Below are 24,098 nucleotides of genomic sequence, written 5' to 3' on the forward strand. Positions count from 1 at the left end.
TCTATTGTGTGTATAGACCACATCTATGGATGAAAGTTTTGGGTTGTTTCTGCCTTTGGGCCATTGTGAATAATACTCGTAGGAACATTGGTATACAAATAGCTGTTTAAATCCCTAGTTTCAATTCACTGGGTGTATTTCAGAAGTAGAAGGACTGTTTTTTGGATAATCATCGAACAATTTTCCATAGTGGCTGCGCCATTTAATACTCCCACCAAATCCTGCCAATGCTTATTTTCATCTTCCTGTGGCAATTGCAGGTCAACTATTGCCGGGTGAGACTATGTCAGATTTTGCATCCTTCCTTCATAGGGCTTAAAAAGTTTCTGTCATGGAATAAATAGATTTGTTATTTCATGCCTAAGATCCATGGAATAAGTGTCAGGATAAACTCTAAAATTAGAGTTTGCTGAATGTCCCAACTGTTCCGGCTAGCTGACCTCTAAGTTTTGCAGTCCTTAAGTTGCACTTAGCTGTCAAATGGGATTATGGTACATACATGGTAAAGAAATTTCACCTATCTTTATCCGTCAGAAATAATTAGAAAAGGTTTTGGTTCTACCCTGTTGTACTTGTATACAAAAAAAATCCATGGCGGTATTTTAGATGAAATATGATGAGCAGGACGAAGGATCTTTGTCCTGTTGCCCTGACCTAAAGGGAAGATCAGCTCTCTACCATGAGCCTCAAGGATTATCCCTACTTACTAATGCCCTTTCTTCCTGGTTCCACCTGTAACCCTAGTCAGCTGTGTAAGAGAAAAACAGATTTACTAAGAAGCATTAAATTTACAGTAGTTTTTATGTTAATGCTTTATTAAGAGTTTCTATGAGCCTATGTAAAGTTAATTCATTTTAATTGCATTTTAGTAAATCTTAATATCTAAACTTAATTTTTCTAAGCTAAATCAATAATTTAATCTATTACATTTGCTACTTCTTTATCTAAAGCTGGTGATTGTACTCAGATGGATGTAGGTTTTGTACATCCTGCTCCAGGATCCTGAAGCCCCCTACTTCATTTTCTGATCTATGGTAGGACTTGATTGGCCACTGAGTTGGCAGTAGCTCTGCACTGATTATTTTTCAGGAATAGGAGGGCATTATTCTCCTTTGCGATCTTGTAGCTCTGGAAGGAAAACTATTTTCCAGTAAAAACTCTTCGGGAACCATTTTCCTTAATAGTAAAACTAAATAAATCTCCCCTCGTTTTGTAACTTAAAATCTAGTCTCTATGATCAGGCTTTGAGAGTCAATTGCATCTTATTAAAGTCTACCAACAATACCTAAGAGCTTTATACCTTTTCTGTCATCTTAGAAGAGATATTCCATAGCACCCAGTGGACTCCAGATCCTACCACTGTCATTCTGTAATAATGTCTGGATGGCTTGGAAACATTCTAGGAATATTGCTAGGATAACATAGTCAGTATTTTGTACTAGCCAAATACCTTGGGAGCCTATATTTAAGTTTCTGCTAACTTATATTTACTATATATATAAAACTATATATTTACATTCACTATATATAACTATATACTTATATGCAGTATATATAACAATATATATATATAACTACATATATATATATATATATATATATATATATATCTGACTTACAATTCTCTGTCATCAGACGTAGATGAGTGCTCTGTGGAATACAGTCCCTGTGGCCAACTATGTCATAATACACCAGGCTCTTACTCCTGTGACTGTATTCAAGGTTACCAGCTTTATAATGGCACTGACTGTCGAGTTATAGGTAAGTTAAGCAAGTTAAGAAGTCCTACCTCCTGCTTATTCTTAGCCATAATTATAGAGAGCAGTGACATATACAATTGGTACTAGAGATGATCCTATTCTTTCTGTACAGGAGCAGTCATAATAGTCATTGCCCAAGCTGTAAGTTATAATGTGTCTTAAAATGATGTCCTATGAATGTGCTTAGTGTAGATGTTAGGGATAAGTAGATCTGGACAAGGAAAATAGGGTAATATCTTTAGTTAACAGGAAAGATGTGAAAGAAAGAATCATATTAACATGTCACTATTTCCTTCTATTGCAGATGATGATGTTAAAATTCTTATTGCATCAGAGCAAGAGCTTGGTATCCTGGACCGAAAGACGGGCATCTATGAGACTCTGATACCTATAAAATCAAGGCCTCTTTATGTTGCATATGACCTTGAAAGAAGCATTTACTTCTGGGTGGATGAAGTTTTAAATGTGTTTTTCCTTGGGAAGCCAAACTCTGTTCCCCTCTACCCAGGTTAAGAGTCTTAGCTGCTTAAAGCTGTATGTGTTAACCATCTGGCTATTACCAGTACAAAATATCTGAGATTATCAACTTAAAAAAAAAAAAAAGGAAAAGTGGTTACCCTTTTTGGTGGTTTCAGTCCACAGTCAGTGGCCCTATTTATTCAGGGCCGGTGATGAGATAAGCACATCATAGCATTAGTATTTGGTGGTGGAAACTTCTCCTGTATGGAAGCCAGGAAGCAAAGAGAAGGAGGAAAAGACTGCTGTCCCATCATTCCAATTAAGGGAAGACCAACAATGACCTAAAATATTCCACTAGGCTTCCCCTCTTAAAAGTTTCTACTAATACTGTTCCAGTCTGGAGACTGAGATTTTAACACATAGAACTTTAAAGAACATCCCACATCCAAACTATAACACCGGTCCGACATAATGTAAGAAGCACACTCTGACTCACTTGTCACAAGTATATAAAGACCCCAATTTGATGTAAGACTGGCAGTTTAGCTGCATGGGAACATCATAGAGCATTACCTGTGACTGGAAGGTATATAGTCTTGGTAGTTCTGTGACCTTGAACAAGTTCTTACTCACTTTGATTGTCCTAGTACTCACTGGGTGAGTAGGGGAATTAAACTAGACAGTGCATATGAAAGGATGGGTATAATGGTGGGAACAGAGAAATATTGTGGGTACAATTAAGTGGCAGAGCTCATGGCAATTCTCCCATTGACTATTGCCTGAGCTGAGGCTGCAGGCTCTCAGATTCCTTGTTTTTCTTCTGTTCAGGTTCCCTCCTTCCATGCAACTTCTGCATGTTGAAAACACCCTTGCTCATCTCAGGCCTCTCTTCCTTGGGTTCCATTTATCCTACTTTATAACTTGAAATCAGAAAACTTAGAATAGTCAGGTCCAAGTTTCTGCTTCCAAGGTAAGAGAGAAATAAAAGGAATGTAGGAATGTAATGTTTTCTTCTGTGTTCCCAGAACTTGCATCAGTGAACAGTATCTCTTTGGACTGGTTCACGGGACAGTTGTACTGGGCTAGTAGTTCTTCAAGAAGCATCTATGCTGGCTTAAGTGATGGCCGAGGCTACGTCAAAGTCTTGGAAAAGGATGTTGTGCCAGAACAGCTAGTTGTGTTTCCTGAAAAGAAGTAAGTAGACTTTCTTTTGGGGTATATCCAAAATCTTATCATTTTAAATCATAAATAAGATAGGCTTTTAAAACTAGATGTCACTTGCTTCCCCAAAATACTTCAAATTGAGCCAAACTTTTTCTTACATATTAAAGCAGCAATCTTTAGCATCATAAGTCATGTAGTGATTTGAAATCCCCATGAGAAAGCTTATTATTCTCAATGGGCTGTTGAGAATAATGTGTGCATGCATGCAAGTGAGCAAGACCCTCTAACACCTTGTTCTCCTGATGGCAGGTACTTGTACTGGGTAAATCAAGGTGAGAAAGGGGTGAGGACTATTGAAGCTGCAGGAATGGATGGCTCCGACAGGAAGGTGCTGGCGGTTGTGACTGCAGAGGAACCTATAGGACTAACACTTGACCACCTAAATGGCAGACTCTACTGGATCAGTGACTATAAAAAGGTACCCAGATACATCTGAAGGAAAAAGTAAATACTGTTTTGGTTGAAAGTTGGTATGACTCCAAAGCTAAGTAGCTAATTACAATATTCTTTTATATCTTGCATCAACTCTAAACTACCTTCTGGCTGTGAAAATAGAGAAAAATAAGGTGTAACTACATAATGTTTCTGCACAGGTCAGACAAGGTGTAACTACACAGCATTTCTAGGCAATGCAGCTGGGAGACCTGATATGCTTTTCTGACACACTCTATATTAAATCCCATTGGCAGTTCCCAGTAGTACAAGCCATGTTCTATGTTGTACCTTTAGTATTTACTTAGGTAATTCAGAGGTACTTTTTATACTCAGATTTCTAAGTTTTAATATTGCAGCTCACATTATCACATTTTCAGAAATGCCAAGCTAAAAGACAAGAATGCATAAAATCACAGGCTTGTGAGTCATCCTGCTAGGCCTGAAATTTCCTAGCTGTGATTTTTGTCTGGCTATGTTGCCTCTTTGAGAACCCTTTGTCTTGCCCTCTCTGAAAGTTACAGAATATCAAACTTATAAGGCAGTTGGAGAGTAGAGAGAGAAAGCATTTTATTCAATATCTATATTTGAATTAGTCTCTTTTCCAGCACATCTATACAAGAAGCAATGCAATCTATTGACTTTAGCATTAGCATCCATTAATCTTCTTATTCACTTGCATCAAATTGTTATCAAGTACAGATATTAATCAATGTCCAAGCTATTGGGGGTGGCACCAACATCATCAGTATCTGTAACGTTCTCATGCTCTCACGAGATTTCCTTCAGTCTATAGAGACAGTCAAAGTGGACGGCCATGGGAAGCACACCTTTCCTAAGATCTTCTTGGAATATGAAGCCCCAATAGGACTGGCCATATTTGAGAACTCTTTCTTCTGGGCAAATAAAACACAGCTGTTTCACACCTCACCCCACAGTCCAAGGGAGAAAGAGGTGTTATTGGATGCCTCCGTGTCTGCTTTTTCAGTCCTTCACAAGTCCCAGCAGCCTAGGAGTAAGTACAAGCCTTACTTTTAAAATGCTGATGAATCAGAATATGAACCCCTGTAACTGCCTAAGGTGCTACCTCAGTTCCTGGGTACTTGCTCTTTTGTGGAAAGGAAATGAGCTGGATATCCTAGACTTACATGGAACTTCTAAGTAAGATGAATGCAACAAAGGCAGTCCCAGGAGACACATCCCAAGTTATGTGCCCTGTGTCTGTCTAGAGCATCAGCTAGATTTTAAAGGTTTGAAATACAGATAACCTAGGGCAAGAAACTATTTGCAGAGAGGCTGGGTGCGATAGCTTATTCACTCTCATGTCAACTGACAAAAAAGAAAATTGAAGAAAGTCTGCTACCTTGCGTGGAGAAAGAAGTTAGAATTTTTCTTGTTGTTAATTTGAAATTCCACCTCATGTTTAATTCAGATAATGCTTCTTATGTGGATTTGAAAAACTCATCAGAAAATTTTCCTCTCTGAGGGAACATTCCACTAATACAGGGAGACAGTCATTGTTGTCCTAACTCCAAGGGAGAAGATGCTGTTGCTTGAAGCTTTATTTGGCTCTAGCCTAAGACAGAGAGATAATTGTTATCTGAAAGACAATCAGGAGACCATTAGGATTCAAAGATCAGACCCATAACCGAGTCATGAAGTATATTCAGACTTTTCTTAAGGCAAAAAAGGCTTACTTCTTTTTCTTTATTGAGTTTTCAAGTGGCCTGGATAAATAAATCTGAAATATTCTCTAATATGTCTCTATTCAAATTAGGCAGAGACCCAGCATGTGTTCCCGGTTCTTGCAGCCATTTATGCCTCCTATCCCCGGTCCACCCCAAGGGCTATAAGTGTGTTTGTCCAGAGGGACTGTTTCTTTTACCTTCTGGCACCTGCAGTGGTAAGTAAACCAGGTAAAATGCGCTGAACTCAAGGAAGCGAAGCCCAGAGTAGTATGATTAAGTGAACAGTAGCATGGAATACATTTATCTTTGTGCAGCTAACATGACCATGCGCAGAGCTCCCTCATCTTCCCAAACTCTGAACCTATTAAGCATGGCCCTCACTTTCTCCCTTTTTTATAGTCCCTGTCAGCTACAATTCTATTTTCTGCCCAAAGGAATCTGCCTATTCTAGGTACTACATTCATAAAGATCATGGATACATGTTTGGTTGAGTAAGGTTGAATGATATTCCATAATTTGCATATACCACACTTCATTTATTTGTATGTTGTTGTGTAATTGTCACTGGTTATATTTCAATCAGGGAAAAAGTAGTTCATACCACTTAGTCATATGTAGAAATTTTGCAAATTTTTTGGTACAAGAAATTCTGTTCTTCAATTTTGTCTTACTTTTTTATTGCTAATGTAAATTCTTCATAATATGCATATACCACATTTTATTTATTTGTATGTTTTTGTATAATTGTCACTGGTTATTTTTCAATCAGGGAAAAAGTAGTTCATACCACTTAGTCATATGAAGAAAATTTGCAAATATTTTTGGTACAAGGAATTCTGCTCTTCAATTTTGTCTTATTTTTGTATTGCTAATGTAAATTCTCCATACGCTAGTTTACCTTCAAAAGATGAATGCGACATACATAAACCACTTGAACATCTTTACCCAACATATTTGGCTTTTATCGACACAATATTGAGGTTTTAAAAAGAATAAATTAGTTAAGTGTTTGCATTGCTTTAAAGTTTTCTGTGGCACTGGAATTTGAACTCTAAGAGCTTGCTATGCAAGTACACTATCATTTTAGCCATGCCTCAGTTGATGTTTGTGTTCAAACTGTTTTTGTGGGGGTATGCCAGTCCTGGGGCTTGAACTCAGGGCCTGGGTATGGTCCCTGAGCTTTTTCGCTCAAGGCTAACACTCTACCATTTGAATCACAGCTCTACTTGTGGGTTTTTGTTTTGTTTTGTTTTGTGTGGTTTTTTTTGTTGTTGTTTGGTGGTTAATTGGAAATAAGAACCTTATGTGCTTTCCTGCTCAGAATGGCTTCGAACTGAGATTCTCAGATCTCAGCCTTCTGAGTAGTCAGGGTTACAACCATGAGTCCACAGGTACCTGGTTCAAGCTATCTTTTTTTAAATTTAAATACAGTTTACAGGAGTGTGTCTGAATGAAGTTATGGTGTAATAAACTGTACTGGAAAACTCATCAGCTGACTTTATTTTATTTTGAGGACTATGTATTGTATACAGTTAAATGCAAATATCTGAGTATTTTTCATTAATGAAGATAAAGTACATAAAATTCTTTTGTACCAAAATGGTATTCAATCAAGCAGATCATTACTTTACTTTTCTCATAATTCCGCATTAGCCTTTCAGCAAAAATCCAGATGAACTGGTGCCTTACTTTGACTAAGTAATCCACTCCTCTAGGAGCAATGGCAGTCAAGTTGTATGTGTGCTTCAGGCACAGACTGTAGAAGAAACCTTTCTCAGAACCATTCTTTAAGAGGGAATCCTGACTGTGTAATTGTTTAGGAGATGGTGGAGAAGAGGAGGGGGAAAAATTTAAGAGGTGAATAATTGTATAATGTATTGCCACTATATATAAGGATATAAAGAGTCTCAAAAGCTATTGATCAATAGGGGTTTGGTTAGGCAGGGAAAGAGAAAGAAATATAAAGGCTTATTCTGAGCAACCCACAATATATGTACATTTAAAATACCATGGTGAAACCGTATGGTGTAATTTCAATATACACTACAAAATAATGACACAGTAAACTAAAATGTGTTCTGTAGGTGTATGGGTTATACCTGTGAGTTGGAGGTGGTTGGGCTCACAAAGTGGAGTAGATGTAGAGGAATACTGCCAGGTTGGATGGTTGCATATATGACAAGAGAACAATTACACATGTTGAAATTGTTTTAAGAAGATAAGAGAGAGTAGAAAGAGAAGGGGTAAGAGAGAGTAATGTGGGTACGATTGATTGGAATTCATTTGTACATGCATGGAAATGTCACAATGAAACCCCCTTATACAACTAATAAAAGCAGCTCAGTTGAAAAAAAAAACCTCTCCTCTTCCTTCATAGAGTTAAAACTTGTGTTTTCCTCGGGCAAACATCTGTACTTGTTAAAAGTTGGCTCTATGGGATCTGCTATAGAGAAAACTCTGATTCAAGAGCATCCTGAGAACATCTATTTATTGGATATTGACTGGAAAAGGAACCTGATTTATTGGACAAATGCCCAGGGACATTTGGTCTACTCAACTGGGAATTCAGGACCAATGCAAGAGATTTGGACAGAGCATACAGGTAAATGAAGGTGACCATCTTGTTTCCCAGTTCTCTGTTGTTTTCTGATTCTAAAATAGCTAGTACTATGAAACTTTATTCTGATCTGAATAAGCTTTCATAGCAAAGGATGATCTTAGCTAATTTAAATGCTAAGCTTTCTGATTTCCCTTCACTCTTAGGTGGCAGGTGCAGACTATCAGGAGGTTATGATTTAGAGAATACTTGAGATATAGAAATAAGTTTGAAAAATTTTCTGGCTTTAAGTCAGGGGAGGATAGAAAAGGGCCTTTTCTTCTTCAGGTTTGCATTGCAGATTTTTCTTACACTAATATAGAAGCAGTTTGCAGTGCAGATTTCAGAGAGAACTAGCAAAAACATTTTGTTAATATGTTAATAGGTACTTTCTCTTCCCTCCTACACTCCAAAAAGCCACACCCCATCCTTACATTTTCTGTACTCATCTAAAATGCAAACACCTCTAGAAAAGAAAGCTTGAGACTTGAGCTCTGGAGTGAGTAATTAGATTTCTAAATATCTGTGCCCTGGGCAGTTGGCCGAATATGAAGGATAGGTTTTACTGCAAGAAGTATCATTTGACATACAGGCTCCTGAGCCATCCTTCAATGCAGTATAACCTATCCAGACTCTAGTGGGAGAGCACAATATTTGACACATAGATACTCCCAATATTTGGCTCAGAAAGTATTCAGGAGAAACTGAAAGGGGTGGGCATAGTCCCATGTATGCGAGGGCCGTCTAGGGGGACCCATGAGTGAAAATATCTTTCCCCTTTATTAAGGTGGCTTCTTTGATCTGGCTGATCTTGTTAAGTAGGTTCTGTGTTTCAATGATCAAGAATATGTGAAAGATTGATGATTTCATGTGTGTTGGATTTAGTGTTGAGTATTGAGCCTTGGAGGCTGTGATGGTCTGCTTGCTGTTCCTACAATAAATATTGGAGATAACCACTTATAAAGAGAAAAAGTTTAAAGAAAATGAGAAATGATACAGAAGGGTTACACTTACATAAGTCAGTTAATGAGTACATTTTGTTTTTAACAGTGTCACCTCTTCCCTCATTTTCTCCCAGCTTTTTCCCTCTTGACCTTCTTCCTCCTAAGTTGTATAGTTCATTTTCAGCATAGTGTCTAGTGAGTATCACTGCTGACTTAGTTCATCTTTGTCCCACGGTTTCTATGCTTCCCCTTCCCCTCCCCAAATTAGATACACTTGTATATAAGACAAAGGGTTCAGAAATAAAAAACAGTGACAAAGGGAATTGACCAAAGAAAAAGAAAAAAAGAACTGCAAGCAGTACTCGGAGTTCATTTTAATAAGTATTTTTTTTTTTTTTTTTTTGGCCAGTCATGGGGCTTGAACTCTGGGCCTGAGTGCTGTCCCTCAGCTGTTCAGCTCAAGGCGAGCACTCTACCACTAGAGCCACTTCCGGTTTTCTGAGTGGTTAATTGGAGATAAGAGTCTCATGGATTTTCCTGCCTGGGCCTGCTTTGAACCATGATCCTCAGATCTCAGCCTCCTGAGTAGCTAGGATTACAGGCGTGAGCCACCAACACCCAACTCAATAAGCATCATTTTATATAATCATTTGCACATAGCTATTGATCCTTTGTGATCCTCTCCTAAGAATTTCCTCCTTTGTTTAGATGCACTGCTTTTGTTTGGGGGGGGGGGGGGGAACAAGGGTGCTTGCTGACAATGACAGGACATGCATTATGGAATAAAACTAAACACCTCATGGCCAAGGAGGAAAACAGAAAGAAAGGAAGGAGCTGGGTATGCACAATCCTTTTCAAAGCCATGCACAACTTCAGTGACCTGAAGATCAGCCACTGGACCCTGCCTCTTAAAAATTCCACCACTGCCAACAGCAACACATGAGTCTTTGAAGAATGTTCAAGAGCCAAATATTGCAGTGGTTAAAAACTTGACAAAAGCAAATAGTATCACCCCTCCTATCTGGACTTGTTCATAAGCTGATGGCCTTCTTAGCTTATTTATTCATCCAAGTGTATTGATGTTGTTCATGTTTTATTTTGTACATATTAATATTGTCTTCAGGTTGATTATTTGGTAGTATTGTAGTTTGAACTCAGGTGTTCTACCACTTGAGCCATACCCCCACCCAGCCCTGCATTTTGAAAACTGAGGCCAAAAATTTTCAGATTAAATTCCTAGTCAAAATTCTAAATTCCATTTTAGAAATGGAATATGTCTTTAAGAATCAGTATAACATTGCTCAAAGAGCATTTCATGATCCAGGCACTTTGGACTTTCAACCTGGATTCTGTTAAAGGTTTCAATTAAATCTATAACAGACAAAAATATGAATTCTCTGTAGATGGCAGAACCTCAGGGGAAGAGAGATACCTACTCTTATTAATTTGACAATCTTACCTATGTCAACTTGTCTAGGCAGGAATGATTTCACAGACATGAAGAGAAATCCGAAGTATGATTTGAGGAAGTTTTTCCTCTATACAAATCCAAAGGATAGTTTGCACCCTAAAGCCCAGTATGTGGGCTCAGATATTTTGTCATGGTGATGAGTAACTTTCTAGCACATTGAGGAATAAGTGTGTGTACAGAATTTGGCAAATGTGTATCATAAAGTTTACTGCTATGAAGTATATGTAACATACTTTCTCCAAATGACAAAATATGTGATATTCTTTATTGTAAAATCTTTATTGTTGTTTCAACAATGTATTCTTTTGGCAGTATAGGAGTTTGAATTCAGGACCTCATCCTTGCTAGGCTAATGCTCTGCCACTTGAGTCACATCCCCAGCCATGCTTTTTGCTGGTCATTTTGGAGATGAAGCTGAGTGGATTTTTCTGCTAAGTCTAACCTTAAATTGTGACTACAGGTGTGAGTCACCAGTGCCTGGCTATTTCAATGATTTTTGACAAACTTACTTTTTATTTGTTTTTATTCTGGTACTGGGACTAGAACTCAGGGCCTCAAGCTCTCCCCTGGCTTTTTCACTCAGGACTGGCACTTTACCACTTGAACTACAGCTCTAGTTTTTTGCTGGTTAATTGAAGATAAGAGTCTCACAGATTTTTCTTCCTGGACTGGTTTTGAACTTCAATCCTCAGATCTTAGCCTCCCGAGTAACAAAAATGACAAATCCTAGCTGCCAGTGCATGGTCAAAATCCTTTTTTATATTGAATTTTTGGATTGGAAGTTAATGTATAGTTGGGATTTAACAATCTATTAGTAAGTATCTTCTTTTTACACAATCAGGTAAAGAAGGCATTGAATGAGTGTGGTTTTGACATGGGTGTAGTTTGACCCTTTTGTTTAATAAGTGATACAAAGGTAAAGTGATGAAGAATTACTCCATCAGGGTCATAAATTACTGATTTCCTGAGTGAGATAATACATTTTAAAAAATAGAAAAAATGGCCTTGATTTTTGTGGTATTTAAAAGTCAAAGATACGACACATTATGGTTAATCTGTATTAGTAATAGTTTATCACTTTTGTATGTCAAGACTAGGAGTTGGCAAACTTTTTGTATAAAAGACCCAATAGTAAATATTTCCATTGTGATAACTCCTCAGCCATAGTATCATGAAAGTAGTCAGAGATAATGGATACATAATTCAGTATAGGTTCACCAAACATATGTCTAAAAGCAGGCAACAGCCTGGATTTGGTACAAGGCAATTACTTGCCAGTTCAGATAAGAAAAGGAAAAATTTACATAGAACAACCACACCTTGATTTGTAGTACTTACGATTTTCATGGTGCAAATATTCCTACAATATCAGATTACAAGCTCAAGTGTGGCATGATGACATACGGAGTTGGGAAGTGGTACCAAAGCTCTATTGTATAGATTCAATTAATACAAGCAAACTAGAGTAGAGGTAGCAGATTAAGCAGCTCAAATCCAAAACTCTGTACTCCAAAACTACAAAATCTGAAAGCCTATGAACCTTATGATATGATAGATGGGAAATTCCACCCCTGAACTCGTGTTGACCTGAAAATTTCCAGGGTGCTGAAAATATTGTATAAAACATACTTTTGGCCTATTTGTACGGGGTATGATGAAACATGAATGAAGTTTGTGTTTAACTTTTGGTCTCATCTTTAAAGATATTGTATTATGTACATGCAAACATCCCTCCTCCAAATGCATTTTTGGTCCCAAGCATTTTGGATATAGAATACTGAACCTATATTAGTAAAATATAGGAAAACAAGTTATGAGTTGAATATTTAGTACTTTTAGTAAATCAATACATTATTTATTTCTCTCTATTGGCCATTCTGCTTACAGTATTCCTGAACTGAGTAAGTGGATACTGTGTAACTTAGCATCAACACCCTGCTGAAAAACAACAGACTCTATTTTATATATTCTAACTCTAATTCACAAAACAATCCTACAAGAGTAGAACTGCGTGTTCTGAATGTGCATTTCCAGAAACAAGTATGGAAGTTAACACCTCCCAAATGGAATAAGCACTTTGGCTTGACAGCTTAGTATTGTTCTCAAACCTCATGTAAGATTAACTTAGCCCCAGCTGGCTCTGGCCTAGCTGCAGTGAATGTAGTAGGAATAGTCAGAATAGTTTGAAGGTTGGTGCCTGATCCAATTATTCACATCTAAAAATGGCTCCTTTGGTTTTCACACACTTGATCCCTATTATACTCCTGTCTTCTAGATGTATATATTTTCATTGTCTGTGCTTTCTATAAGTGACCTTCCATACACTGGAGTGGTGTCACAAGCTGGATCTCTTCTTGCCTCTGGCAATCTCAGTTCTACTTGCTGGGCATGTAACTGATTGATTTCCATATTTATCTGTAAGAGGGAGGAATGTGGATATGCATTCAAATGTAAGCTTTTCCATGTATGTAAACATCCACTCTATAAAATGTAGTGACTACTGCCCTTGCCAGGTAGCTATGAGAAGCTAAGAAACTCCTATGGCAAGATACTGGACCACCAGTAAGCATGTGATGAGACTCGGCTCGTAAATAAGAACTATAAGGTTTCACATCCTTCCTTCCTTCCTTCCTTGTCTATCTTGTCTCCTTGATCCTGTTTGAACCTTTGTAGGAATTTACTTGAAACCTTTTTCTAATGGAGCTGCTACTTTTCCTCCTACAGTCTGTGCAGCAAATGTGGACATATCAACCGGGAACCTGTTCTGGTTGCCCTGTGACCGAAGTACTATCCAGAAAACCAGAATTCCTGGTGTAGACACACACACCCTCTATAGTGCCCACAGCATTATACTGCAGCTGCTGCTCGACTGGCCGAGGAGGGCACTGTACTGGGTGGAGAGTGGGAAGCCCTTACAAAGCATGACCCTTGATGGCAAAAACAGACAGGAAGTCCAGAGAGGCACCTGGATGGCAGACACCCGGATGGCCTTAGATTTGGGCTCAGCTAGTATCCTCTGGATCACCAAAAAATCGGGTAAGTGCTGTACAATGAATGCAGTAGACAGAAGTATGAGGGGATGAGCTAGATCTGAACAGTCTTGGTTTTAATGTAGTACTTCTAATCACTCCTTTTACACTTCTTATTACTTGGGGGGGGGTCTGTGCTGGGCATATATATATAATTTTTAATTAACACAATAATCATGCATACTTATGGGGTATCGTTTGATACTTTGACACATACAAACACTATGCAATGATTGGGTAATTAGGATATCCATTCCCTCAAACATGTCTTCGTTGTGAGAACTTGCAAAATCATCTTTTCTGCCTATCTTGGTTATCCTAAGCACTAGTTAAACATAAGATTTAACTTTTAATTTTGACTGATAAGGTTTAGATAAGTCACAACGCAAACTCATCTCCTATCTAAAAGTCTTATTATTGGATTCATAACATAGAAAATCTTGTAAGTAATCTACTTAATAGGTTTTTGAATACACTTGGTAGTTTTTGTCATATTTTCAATCTGTTTCTATTTCTACAAATAAAAAGAATGGAAATGAACTTCCATTGCAAACAAGGTACCAGGCTGAATTTGGAACTTGACAATTGGAACAGTTATACCTATGCAGATGAAGTTGCTTATTTTCTTCTCCCCAAACCATCCTTGAGACCTGCAGCTACATGCATGGTGACCCAGTGTTTTTAGTACACATCTTATATACCAAATGGCAGACCTAGGCCCCTTACTTTTCTGAGGCTTAAGACACTTTTACTAGGATATATATATATATATATATACATATATATATATATATATACATATTATATGTATGTATATAGTATCTATATACATACATATATAATACATATAAAACTAAATATATATATAAAACTATATATAATATGTATATATAAAAAACTAAATATATATATAAAACTAAAACCTACAAAGCTTGATAGGAAGAGTATTTTCTTCTTTTCTGTTTTGGCCTTTGAACCCCACTCAGCTAGAATCCATACACACAGTACACCCTCATTCTAGCTCCTAGGATCCTTATTCTGCATCACCTTCTAAGACCTAACTCTTCCTTAGGCTTGCAAAGCCTGAGTCTTCTGAAAAACAGAACATACTCTTTGAACAAGTCCTGGAGCTGGAGTGAAGGGATTATAGTGGCCCACGAGCCCTACCTGGTAACTGTGGACATGACAGATCTTGTGCTATGGAACAGGAAAACACTGGAGCCCTTCTCTGTACTAAAGGAGCCACATATAAGGAAAATGATCATTTTGGCAGAGGACCAGGAAGGACAAGGCAAGTCTTCCTTTGTTGGGTTGTGATTTCACCTTTCTGCTTCACAGTGCCCTTTTCAGTGTATCTTTCTGACCATAAAATCCTGAGTATCTGTAAGTCCGTCTTGGCAGTTGTCCCAAGCCACAAATTCAGCAGGCCTTCTCCCTAATTTGCCCATATTCTGGAAATATAACACATTTGTCAAAGTGGCCAAATGACATAGCTTGTGGTAGGACTCAAAGAACTTTTCTTATCATGGTGCCTTTGGGAATATCGCCTTGCACATTAGCATACTCTAAGGCTCTTTACCTAGAAATAATGAAATCAGTTTATGCTAAGAAAGTTTCCCACTTAGGTTACAAAAGACCCCTCCTCCATTTTTTTTTCATGGAAGACATGGCAAGTAACATCTTGCAGGGAACTTTGTGACACTTCTAAGGTATGGGTATGTCATTATCCAAAAATACTTGGGAACAGGTGTGTTTTGGATTTGGGAGTATTTATTTATACATAATGAGATAATTTGGGGATAGTTTCCAAGTATAACCATGAAATTCATTTGGGTTTCCTATACACTGCATACATTCCATCTGAAGGAATCTTAATGCAATAGTTTTGGCTCTCATATTTTCCCTGTGACCTGTTCCATGAAATCAGGTGTCAAATTTTCTGTTGTAACTTCATGTAGGCCATCACGAAGTCCCCAATTTGGGGGTATTTTGGATTTTAGACTTTTGGATTAGGGATGCTCACTGTGCCCCAGGAAAAGTAACATTCTTCCTTCTGTTGAAGTTGTGTCAGAGCAGTTCAGATGAATCTGCTCAACGCTGGCTTTACTTATCTTCTTTTCAGATAAGCCTTTGGCACAGAGCCAAATGCATCTAATGTTGGATCATGAGGCAGAAAGAGGAGGTCATACCACAGGTGTCAGAGTGTTTGTTAGCAGAAGCAGCTGGCCATCCTCAGGAAGAATAGAAGCCAGAGGGTGCAGGACATAAGAGTCCATCATTCTCTTCCTTCTCATTCTTCTGTCTAAACTGCCTTACTTTTTGACTCACTAGTTAGTTAAGCATTAGGTATAGGGATGCATTTCTTAGGTAGTGAAGCATGTCAGTAAAGTGAACAATCCCACCTTTGATTATTCTAACACAACAATTCAGTTGCTATAATAGCAGCTGAAGAGACTAATTGGTAACTTTCAATGATATAATTTTATGCATCTCAACAAATGAGTGTGTTTTATGTTGGCTCTTGTTCTAGGCCACAAGGTACTAGAACATGGAGCCAGAGGGTAGTCCCACAGCAGTTAGAAGACAATTTGCCCAACTTCAAAGCCAATGGCCTTAAGAAAGCACACTTAAACTCAGGACATAATCTTTGGATTGGTTTCATTTTTTTCTTCTTATAAAAGTAGACAAGGATTTCTGGAAGAGGGGACAGTAGGAGGAGCACACTCACAGTGTGGGCTCCTCCTGGACTGATTTGCTGAAGCTACAGTTTGCTCTAGATGCTGAGGATGAAGAATCAGTCCCTGCGATCCACCCTCCTCCTCCTCTCCCACCTCCACCCCCTGTGCTTTGCCTCCCATCCTCGGTCCTCTGTCGAGATGAGAAGGAATGCATTTCTCAGGAGTTCCTTTGTGATGGTGAACGTGACTGTCAGGATGGCTCCGACGAAGAACACTGTTCTCAATTCTGTCACAGACCAGGTCTGTTACCCTCTCCTGTCCTCAGTCTTTTATGCCAGGAACATTGGTGCATGATAAGAATTGCAAGAGTTACTCAATTCTAATCAGACCAACTTCCCCCAACAATTTAGCATTGATGAAAGCCACATTCTTTCAGAATGCAGAGTATGGATATACATGTTTTCCACTTAAATCATGTGCTTACCTATTGCCTTCTTGCTTCTTCAGATTTTCTAAGCGTTCCAGTATTTGCCTTTCTATGAGCTGAGCCATAGAGTTTCCTCAATGGGTCACTTAGAGATGTGGGTAGTGATCTAACCACACAAATGGGGCTTTATTTAAGTGACTTAGTTAAGTTTCTAGTTTACAAATCAACTAGATGCTAGAATTTGGATCACATGATCTTAGTTTGAGAGTAAGATCCCAGAACAAGAACAAGTGCTGGTGGCTCATCAGTACCTGGCTCATAACCTAAGCTACTCAGGAGGCTAAGATCTGAGGATCACAGTTCAAAGCCAGCCCAGGCAGGAAAGTCACCAGAAAATCGGAAGTGGCTCTGTAGCTCAAAGTGGCAGAATGCTAGCCTTGAGCAAAAGAGCTCAGGGAGAGTGTCCTGGCTCCCAGTTCAAGCCCCACAACCAACAAAAAAGAACACACACACACACACACACACACACACACACACACACACACACAAATGAAGTTAGTTATCTAGTATTGACTCTTCCCTATGACTGATGCTTTTGGGCCTTTCTGTGTAAGATGTGTTCCAGTGTTTGGATGGAAGCGGGTGTATAGAGGAGAAATTCCACTGTGACGGGGCTCAGCATTGCTCAGATGGGTCTGATGAGCTGGGCTGCTGGAAGCCAATTGAAGATTGTTCTCTGCTTTGTGATAACAACACCCGCTGTATTCCCAAGAGTTGGCTATGCGATGGGAACCCAGACTGTTCTGACAAAAGAGATGAACAAAGATGCAGTAAGTTCTGCTGGGCTTCCTGGGAGTATTTTGATCCTTTCTGTATCTGGTTGTTCTTATTCATGGTGATGTTCATTCATGTTTTCTGTAATGTTACAGTGAATGGTGAATTAGCAGGGATTGAACCACTGCTCTTGAAAAATTCAAAGCTAGTTTCCTGTGAGTCATAGGTTATAAGGTTTTTGTTAACCAGTCAGTAGATAAGTATATGTGTGTTTCTCTTTGACGACAACACATATATGTGTTTATCTTGATTCATTAATATTGAACTAACAAAGCTATAACTCATGTTGAACAGCTAGCTTATCTGACAAAACGTTTTTTTCTTAAGACCCATCACATCCTTCCTGGGCTTAGGAGCACTAGACAGCACTTCAGTTGTTTACAGGCCATTTTAAACAGCATGATTACCAAAAAGTGCACAATTAGAAAAAGTGTGGTCCTAAACTGACTACAAGTAAGGGACATTTGGTCACCATCTTCTGACACTGACCATCAGTGCCACTTTGTTTGACTCCAGCTGGGAACACCCACATTGAGTGACTTGAATATTTTAGGTATGTCTGCAAATGATTGTGACAGTGCCAAGTTCTGATTTGGGGTTACACAGAAATGTTAGTGAGCAGTGGAATGTACAAATATGGACCCCACAGAGATCAGAGATGCACTGAGAAGAGGATTTTAGAGATTAAACAATTGACCTGTTAGTGGAAAACCAGTCTTCTTTACAAACCTATTTCTTGTTGAGTTAGAAGGTAGCATTTTGAAGATTTAAATGTTGGTCCTAGGTCTTTTCAAATGATGTGCCATCTCATTTATAGCATAGAGAGTCTTTATTTTTTTCTTACTAGTGAAATATTTCAAAGACTCACATTACTTTGTGGGACCAGTGTAGAAAAGAAGATATTAAGAACTGAATTGGGCAAAGGTGAATTGGGAGGAGGCTCCAAAGCCAGCAGTTATGATTGCACTTGGAGTCAGTAGCTAGAATGTCAGGAGGTACCAGATACAAGAACAAAGTAGGGAGGAATTCAAAGTATAATTTCCTTTTTAATACATGTTTATAGTTTTTCCAAAACCTGATCTTTCTTTCCTTCTTTCCTTCCTTCCTTTCTTCCTTCCTTCCTTCCTCCTTGCTTTTCTTTTTTTCTTTCTTTCCTTTGTTTCTTTGTTTCTTCCTTGCTTCCTTCTTTTCTTAATTCCTTCCTTCCTTCCTTCTTTTTCCTTCTTTCTTTTTTTCCCTTTCTCCCTTCCCCCTTTCTTCCTTTCTCTCTCCCTTCATCCCTTTCTTTCTTTCTTCCTTTCTTGCCCTTTTAGCACTCATCCTAGGGCTTCAATTTGACTTGGGTGCTGTCCCTGAGCTTCATTGTTGAAGGCTAGCACTGTACCACTTAAACCATAGCTCTACTCCTGTTCTGAGGCTTTTTTTTTTTTTTTTGGTAGTTTTTGGATATAACAGCCTCGTGTATTTACCTGCCTGGGCTAGCTTCCAATCTTGATCCTCAGATATTAGCCTCCTGAGTAGCTAAGATTACAGGTATGTGCCACTGGCACCAGGCTCTTTTTTTCCCTTTAAGTAACAGCAATTAATATCTATCTGTAGGCATTGAGCCCAAGAATCTAAAGTACAGAATGTTTTGGATGTTGTAGAAAATTTTCTTTTTTTATAGGTAAATAACAATCTCAGAGGATAGTCCTTACTCTGCCTTTCTCAAGGCTCTTCTTCATGTCTTCCCTTCCCTGTCTTTTAAGCCCTGTTTTCTGGTACAAAAATAAGGATCTTTCAACTGGAGTGAGAGCTAATTCCTTTGTAGGGGATGAGATCCTGTGTGGGTCCTTCCTGGTGCAACTCTCAACTTGAACCTCATTCCTGCCCTAATACCTGCTGGGACTAATACCTTAGTTCGCACAATTGCCACCTGGGAGAAGCCAAGGGGTGGTGGGGTGTCTTCAAATCATTTTATCACTGAATTATTTCATACCCAAGTTCTTACCTAAGGCTTTATCTTTGCAGTTCATGAAAAATGCAGCCCCTCTGAATTTCAATGTGAGAATGGCCAGTGCATATCTTCCTCTCTGCACTGTGATGGGAACCGAGATTGCCTGGACCACTCGGATGAAGAAGGCTGCTCTGTTGCCTGGCCTCTGAAGTGCCCATCATGGGAGGTGAAGTGCCCGAGGAGTGGAGAATGCGTTTTGATGGAATGGATATGTGACCATGATCTAGACTGCAAAGATGGAACTGATGAGAAGGTAGCACACTCATTTTCCAGAAATGAAGTATATTTGCCCCTCAATACCCACAGGAGACTAGTGCTGGTACCCTCAAGGATTCCAGAACCTGTGGATGCTCAGATCCTTCATGTGGAATGGCACGGGATTTATATGGACCTGTTTATATCTCCTACATACTTTATGTAGATTACTTAGTGCAATGTATATGCCATGTAAGTGTTGTTTTAATGATTTTAAAAAATAATGATGAGAAAAACATTCATGTTTAACACAGATGCAGTTTAGATTCTTTTTTCAGGTTGGGTGTGTGTATGTACTGGTACTTAGAACTTGATCTTAGGGCTTCAAGTTCTCACTTAACCTCAAGGGTGATACTCTACTACTAGAGCTGCCATACCTCCACTTCTGGCGTTTTGCTGTTCATTTAGAGATAATTGTCTCATGGAGTTTTCTATCTGGGATAGTGTTAAACCTGGATCCTCATATCTCCTCCCAAGTAGCTAGAATTACAGAACCACCAGCTCCTGGCTTTCAAATCTCTTGACCCTTGGTTCGTTCCACATCTGTGGGTGCAGAAGGCATGGATTTGAAGAGCTGACTATAGATCATAGCAGTACCACATACTTTCTCTAGAAAATTTGAAAAAGCACAAAAAGAAAAAAATTGAATACAATCACTGTCCAGAAAGCTACTCATAGCTGCATTGAACAGAGACAGAGTATTCACAGGAGGCTGTTGAAAGTCAAACTTAGAAGAGATATTTCCATTGTAGTAGAAGGTTTACCAGTATTGGAACAGGATATAGCTGTTTGGTTTGTTTGTTTGTTTGTTTGTTTTTTGTCAGTTATGGGGCCTGAACTCTAGGCCTGGGCACTATCCCTCAGCTCTTCAGCTCAAGGCTAGAACTCTACCACTTGAGCCACAACACCACTTCTGGCTTTTTCTGCTTGTGTGGTGCTGAGGAATCAAACCCAGGGCCTCATGCATCCAAGGCAAGCACTCTACCACTGAGCCACCTTCCCAGCCCCCGATAGCTGTGTCTTCAATGTTCTATTTGAACATATGCTCTGAGGAGCTAAACAGCTCACTTAATTGTTACCATGACATTTACAAAAGCTGCCACATCATATAAGGTGCACCCTGGACTTGAACACACTGCTTGTGTGTGACCTAAAACAACTTAGTATTGCAGGGTCATGAATTTATCCAAAGGATCAAGCAGGTGTGTGAATGTGTCTCCTCCCTTCTGAGTAGTTCAGAAGAGATGATTCATTTGCCAGGGTCTGTGTTAGACATGACATGTTAGTTTTTGAAATCTATTCCTTTGCTTCTGTTTCCTCAATGTGATTATAACTTCTCAATAGGTTTATATATATGTATATATACACTATATATATATATATATATATATATATATATATTATATATACATATAAAATGTTTCACCCTAGTTTTTATTCTGGGTTGGTACCATATAGAAATTCTTACCTATAGTCCAGCTACGGGAAGTTTCTTATCATTTGTATTACTTCTGAGCTTTCAGGCTCCATATGACCTCCTTGCAAGGTAGGACGGGGGAGGGGCATGTGAATACAGTCTCTTAGCCTAGGCCTCATCTTGGAACCCTTCCTGGACAATGGAGCGGGGGCCGCTGACAGTAATTGTGTCTCCTCAGGACTGTGACACTGAGATGCTTCCATGTGGCCCAAGGCAATGGGCCTGTGCCAGTGGAGACCAGTGCATACCGGACTTGTGGCACTGTGATGGACAGAGCGACTGCAGGGATGGCAGTGATGAGACTGTGTGTGAGTACAGGGCACCTCACAGAGGGACAGGGCAACGGGTCCCATGGGAATTGCGAGGACCTGTCATTCATTCCTGTCCCATGCTGGAGGGGACTTGATCATCCATGGGGAGGGATGTTGGGGGAGGAATTGATCATAAAACTTTAAGTAGAAGGTCATCCTCTGCAGGCCCCCCTCAGAAGTGCCAGGGTTCTGAGTTCCAGTGCGACGCCCATGCCTGCTTCAGCCTCCGCGTGTTGTGTGATGGGAAAGAAGACTGTGCCGATGGATCAGATGAAGGTGGAAGGTGCTCGTTGACAGAATGCAGACCAGGACTGTGTTCCCACACCTGCTACCAGTCCCCTGCTGGGCCCGTGAGTTGTTTCAAAGATAGTTTTCTGGTAGCCATACATTTGGTGTGGGGAAAGTGAATGACATACTGAAATTACAGCTTGTCCTCGCTACGGCAATACATGGCAGATCTGTCCTAACCCTTCACCAGGGTGGGCTTGAGCCTTTCTTGGCTCCTGGTGAATCCTGTTTAATTCCCGACTCATTGCAAGTGTCCTGGAACCCTGCTACTCAGCCTGTGGAAACTATCCTACTATAACCTGTGGGTTACACTTAGGGATACTTGGAGAAGTGTTGCGAAACTTCTGGAAAGCCAAGCATCTTTCTCATGTTGCAGATTGAGAAGTTGACTACCTACAGTTCATACAGTTGCTCTGTATGAATACTTGGAATCCAGTATCCCTTTAACAACTGTCTGTGCTCTGGCCAGCACTAATTGGCTGAACACAGTGAATTAGAATATCATGAGCAAGCACAAGAAAATGGTTCTGATCCCTGGTTATACTAGCATCTCTTGGCAGGTAGCCAGTTCCACGAAGTCCAGATCTATCTCCTCTCGTTGACTGTGCTGGGACTCTAGATATCCTGGGCTGAGCCTGGTCACCCTTACTAACTCAGAACCCATACTGGTGTATGGGATGCAGGCAGGTGAATAACAGAGTGATGGCTAGTGAAGTGACCACAAGAAAAGCTGACTGAGAAGAGTAGTGGTTGTCAGAGTAGAATACATCCCCATGTATGCTTCACAGCTCTTTTCATCACTGTCTTTGGGAAAAGTCAAGGTCTTCTCATGCCTTTCAGGTGTGTGCCTGTGAGCCAGGCTTTGAGCTGGACAGCAGTGGTCAAATCTGTCAGGATGTGGACGAGTGCAAGGAGTTGGGTAGTCCACCTTGCAGTCAGACCTGTATCAACACCAAGGGCTCATACCTCTGCACCTGTCACCCTGGTTACTCACTGGAGCCTGACAGCCACACTTGTAAAGCAACAGGTACATTGGCCACATGCTCTGAGTTCTTAAGGCCTCTGGCAATACCGGAAAATTCTTTCTTCCTTACGTTTTAATGTTCCTGATACTTGCTTGTTTTTAGAGAAAGCCTAGTATGTCCCCAGAGCCATCCTTCCACTGTGTCTCACATTTAATCAGAGTCTGAAACTAGTAATAAGGGGTTGCTATAATGAAACCATAACTCTGAGCTCTGCTTCCATGACTCAACCTTGGATTGTCTGGTCAGATATTTCTTTTCTACCCTTTTCTTTTCTACCCTCCTTCCCCTAAATATTGAGTTTAAAGTATTTTCAAAATGAGCTTTATTTTAATCCCTTTATTTTAAGTAACTTTAAACTATGGTTGTGATTCTAATCATTATATTACAAAGAACTACTCTGATTTCAGTTAGTTAGTATCTTAGTCCTTCCAGTGAGAAAATAAAGACTTTGTGTCCTCGTATTCCTTTGCCAGTGCTGGGTTTCACTGTTTGCTCCATGATTATGTTGAAGGCAATTCTTATTTGACAGGTACTGAACCAATCCTGCTTGTTGCAATTCAGTTTAACCTATTTCTGTATGGATTGAGAAGCTTGAAAGAAGATATTCTGGCAACTACTGACAAGAACCTGATGATTTTCTCTGTTGACTATGACTTAGTGGATCAGAAAGTTTTCTGGGCAGATCTGAATTCAGAAAGTATAAGGTGGATAAGTATGGACACAAAGACGAAAGGGACTGTGGCAAAAGGTATGCATTCCCTTTGTCAGCCTCTAATTTACCTTTGTTAAAAGCACATAACATAAAAAATAAAACCAGTGGCCAGTGACATTCTAAACATTGGCAAATTCTATCTCCCTTGAGTCTTTTTAGTTGACAAGAAACATAAAGATGCGTTATCATGGGGCTGGGAAGGTGGCTCAGTGGTAGAGTGCTTGCTTTGCATGTATGAGGCCCTGGGTTCGATTCCTCAGCACCACATAAGCAGAAAAAGCTGGAAATGGGGCTGACGCTCAAGTGGTAGAGTACTAGCCTTCAGCTGAAGATCTGAGGGACAGTACCCAGGCCAAGAGTTCAGGCCCCACGACAGACCAAAAGAAAAAGATGTGTTATCATCTTTCTGCCAACCTACCAGCCATTGGCAATAATTTCTAATGCTGTTCCACCTGTATAGTAGAACTTGAACACATTTGAAAGGGGGTTTCT

General features: G+C 39.5%; 1 protein-coding gene across 1 annotated transcript in view; it reads left to right on the forward strand.

The window, feature by feature from the left end:
- Positions 1-24,098, forward strand: part of LOC122125102 (prolow-density lipoprotein receptor-related protein 1-like) — a 56,268-nt gene that overhangs the window by 15,389 nt on the left and 16,781 nt on the right. The window contains exons 9-24 of the mRNA XM_042699655.1: positions 1,636-1,761; positions 2,065-2,268; positions 3,245-3,413; positions 3,693-3,861; positions 4,665-4,890; positions 5,653-5,778; positions 7,941-8,165; positions 13,299-13,610; positions 14,676-14,894; positions 16,402-16,581; positions 17,323-17,538; positions 19,553-19,791; positions 21,449-21,578; positions 21,747-21,931; positions 22,710-22,896; positions 23,424-23,642. Of these exons, the coding sequence (XP_042555589.1) occupies positions 1,636-1,761; positions 2,065-2,268; positions 3,245-3,413; positions 3,693-3,861; positions 4,665-4,890; positions 5,653-5,778; positions 7,941-8,165; positions 13,299-13,610; positions 14,676-14,894; positions 16,402-16,581; positions 17,323-17,538; positions 19,553-19,791; positions 21,449-21,578; positions 21,747-21,931; positions 22,710-22,896; positions 23,424-23,642 (3,132 nt within the window). The remainder of the gene's footprint in view (positions 1-1,635; positions 1,762-2,064; positions 2,269-3,244; positions 3,414-3,692; positions 3,862-4,664; positions 4,891-5,652; positions 5,779-7,940; positions 8,166-13,298; positions 13,611-14,675; positions 14,895-16,401; positions 16,582-17,322; positions 17,539-19,552; positions 19,792-21,448; positions 21,579-21,746; positions 21,932-22,709; positions 22,897-23,423; positions 23,643-24,098) is intronic.

The sequence above is a fragment of the Dipodomys spectabilis genome, unplaced genomic scaffold (genome assembly GCF_019054845.1).
Source record: "Dipodomys spectabilis isolate Male_0828 unplaced genomic scaffold, ASM1905484v1 ptg000009l, whole genome shotgun sequence".
NCBI classification, from domain to species: Eukaryota; Metazoa; Chordata; class Mammalia; order Rodentia; family Heteromyidae; genus Dipodomys; species Dipodomys spectabilis.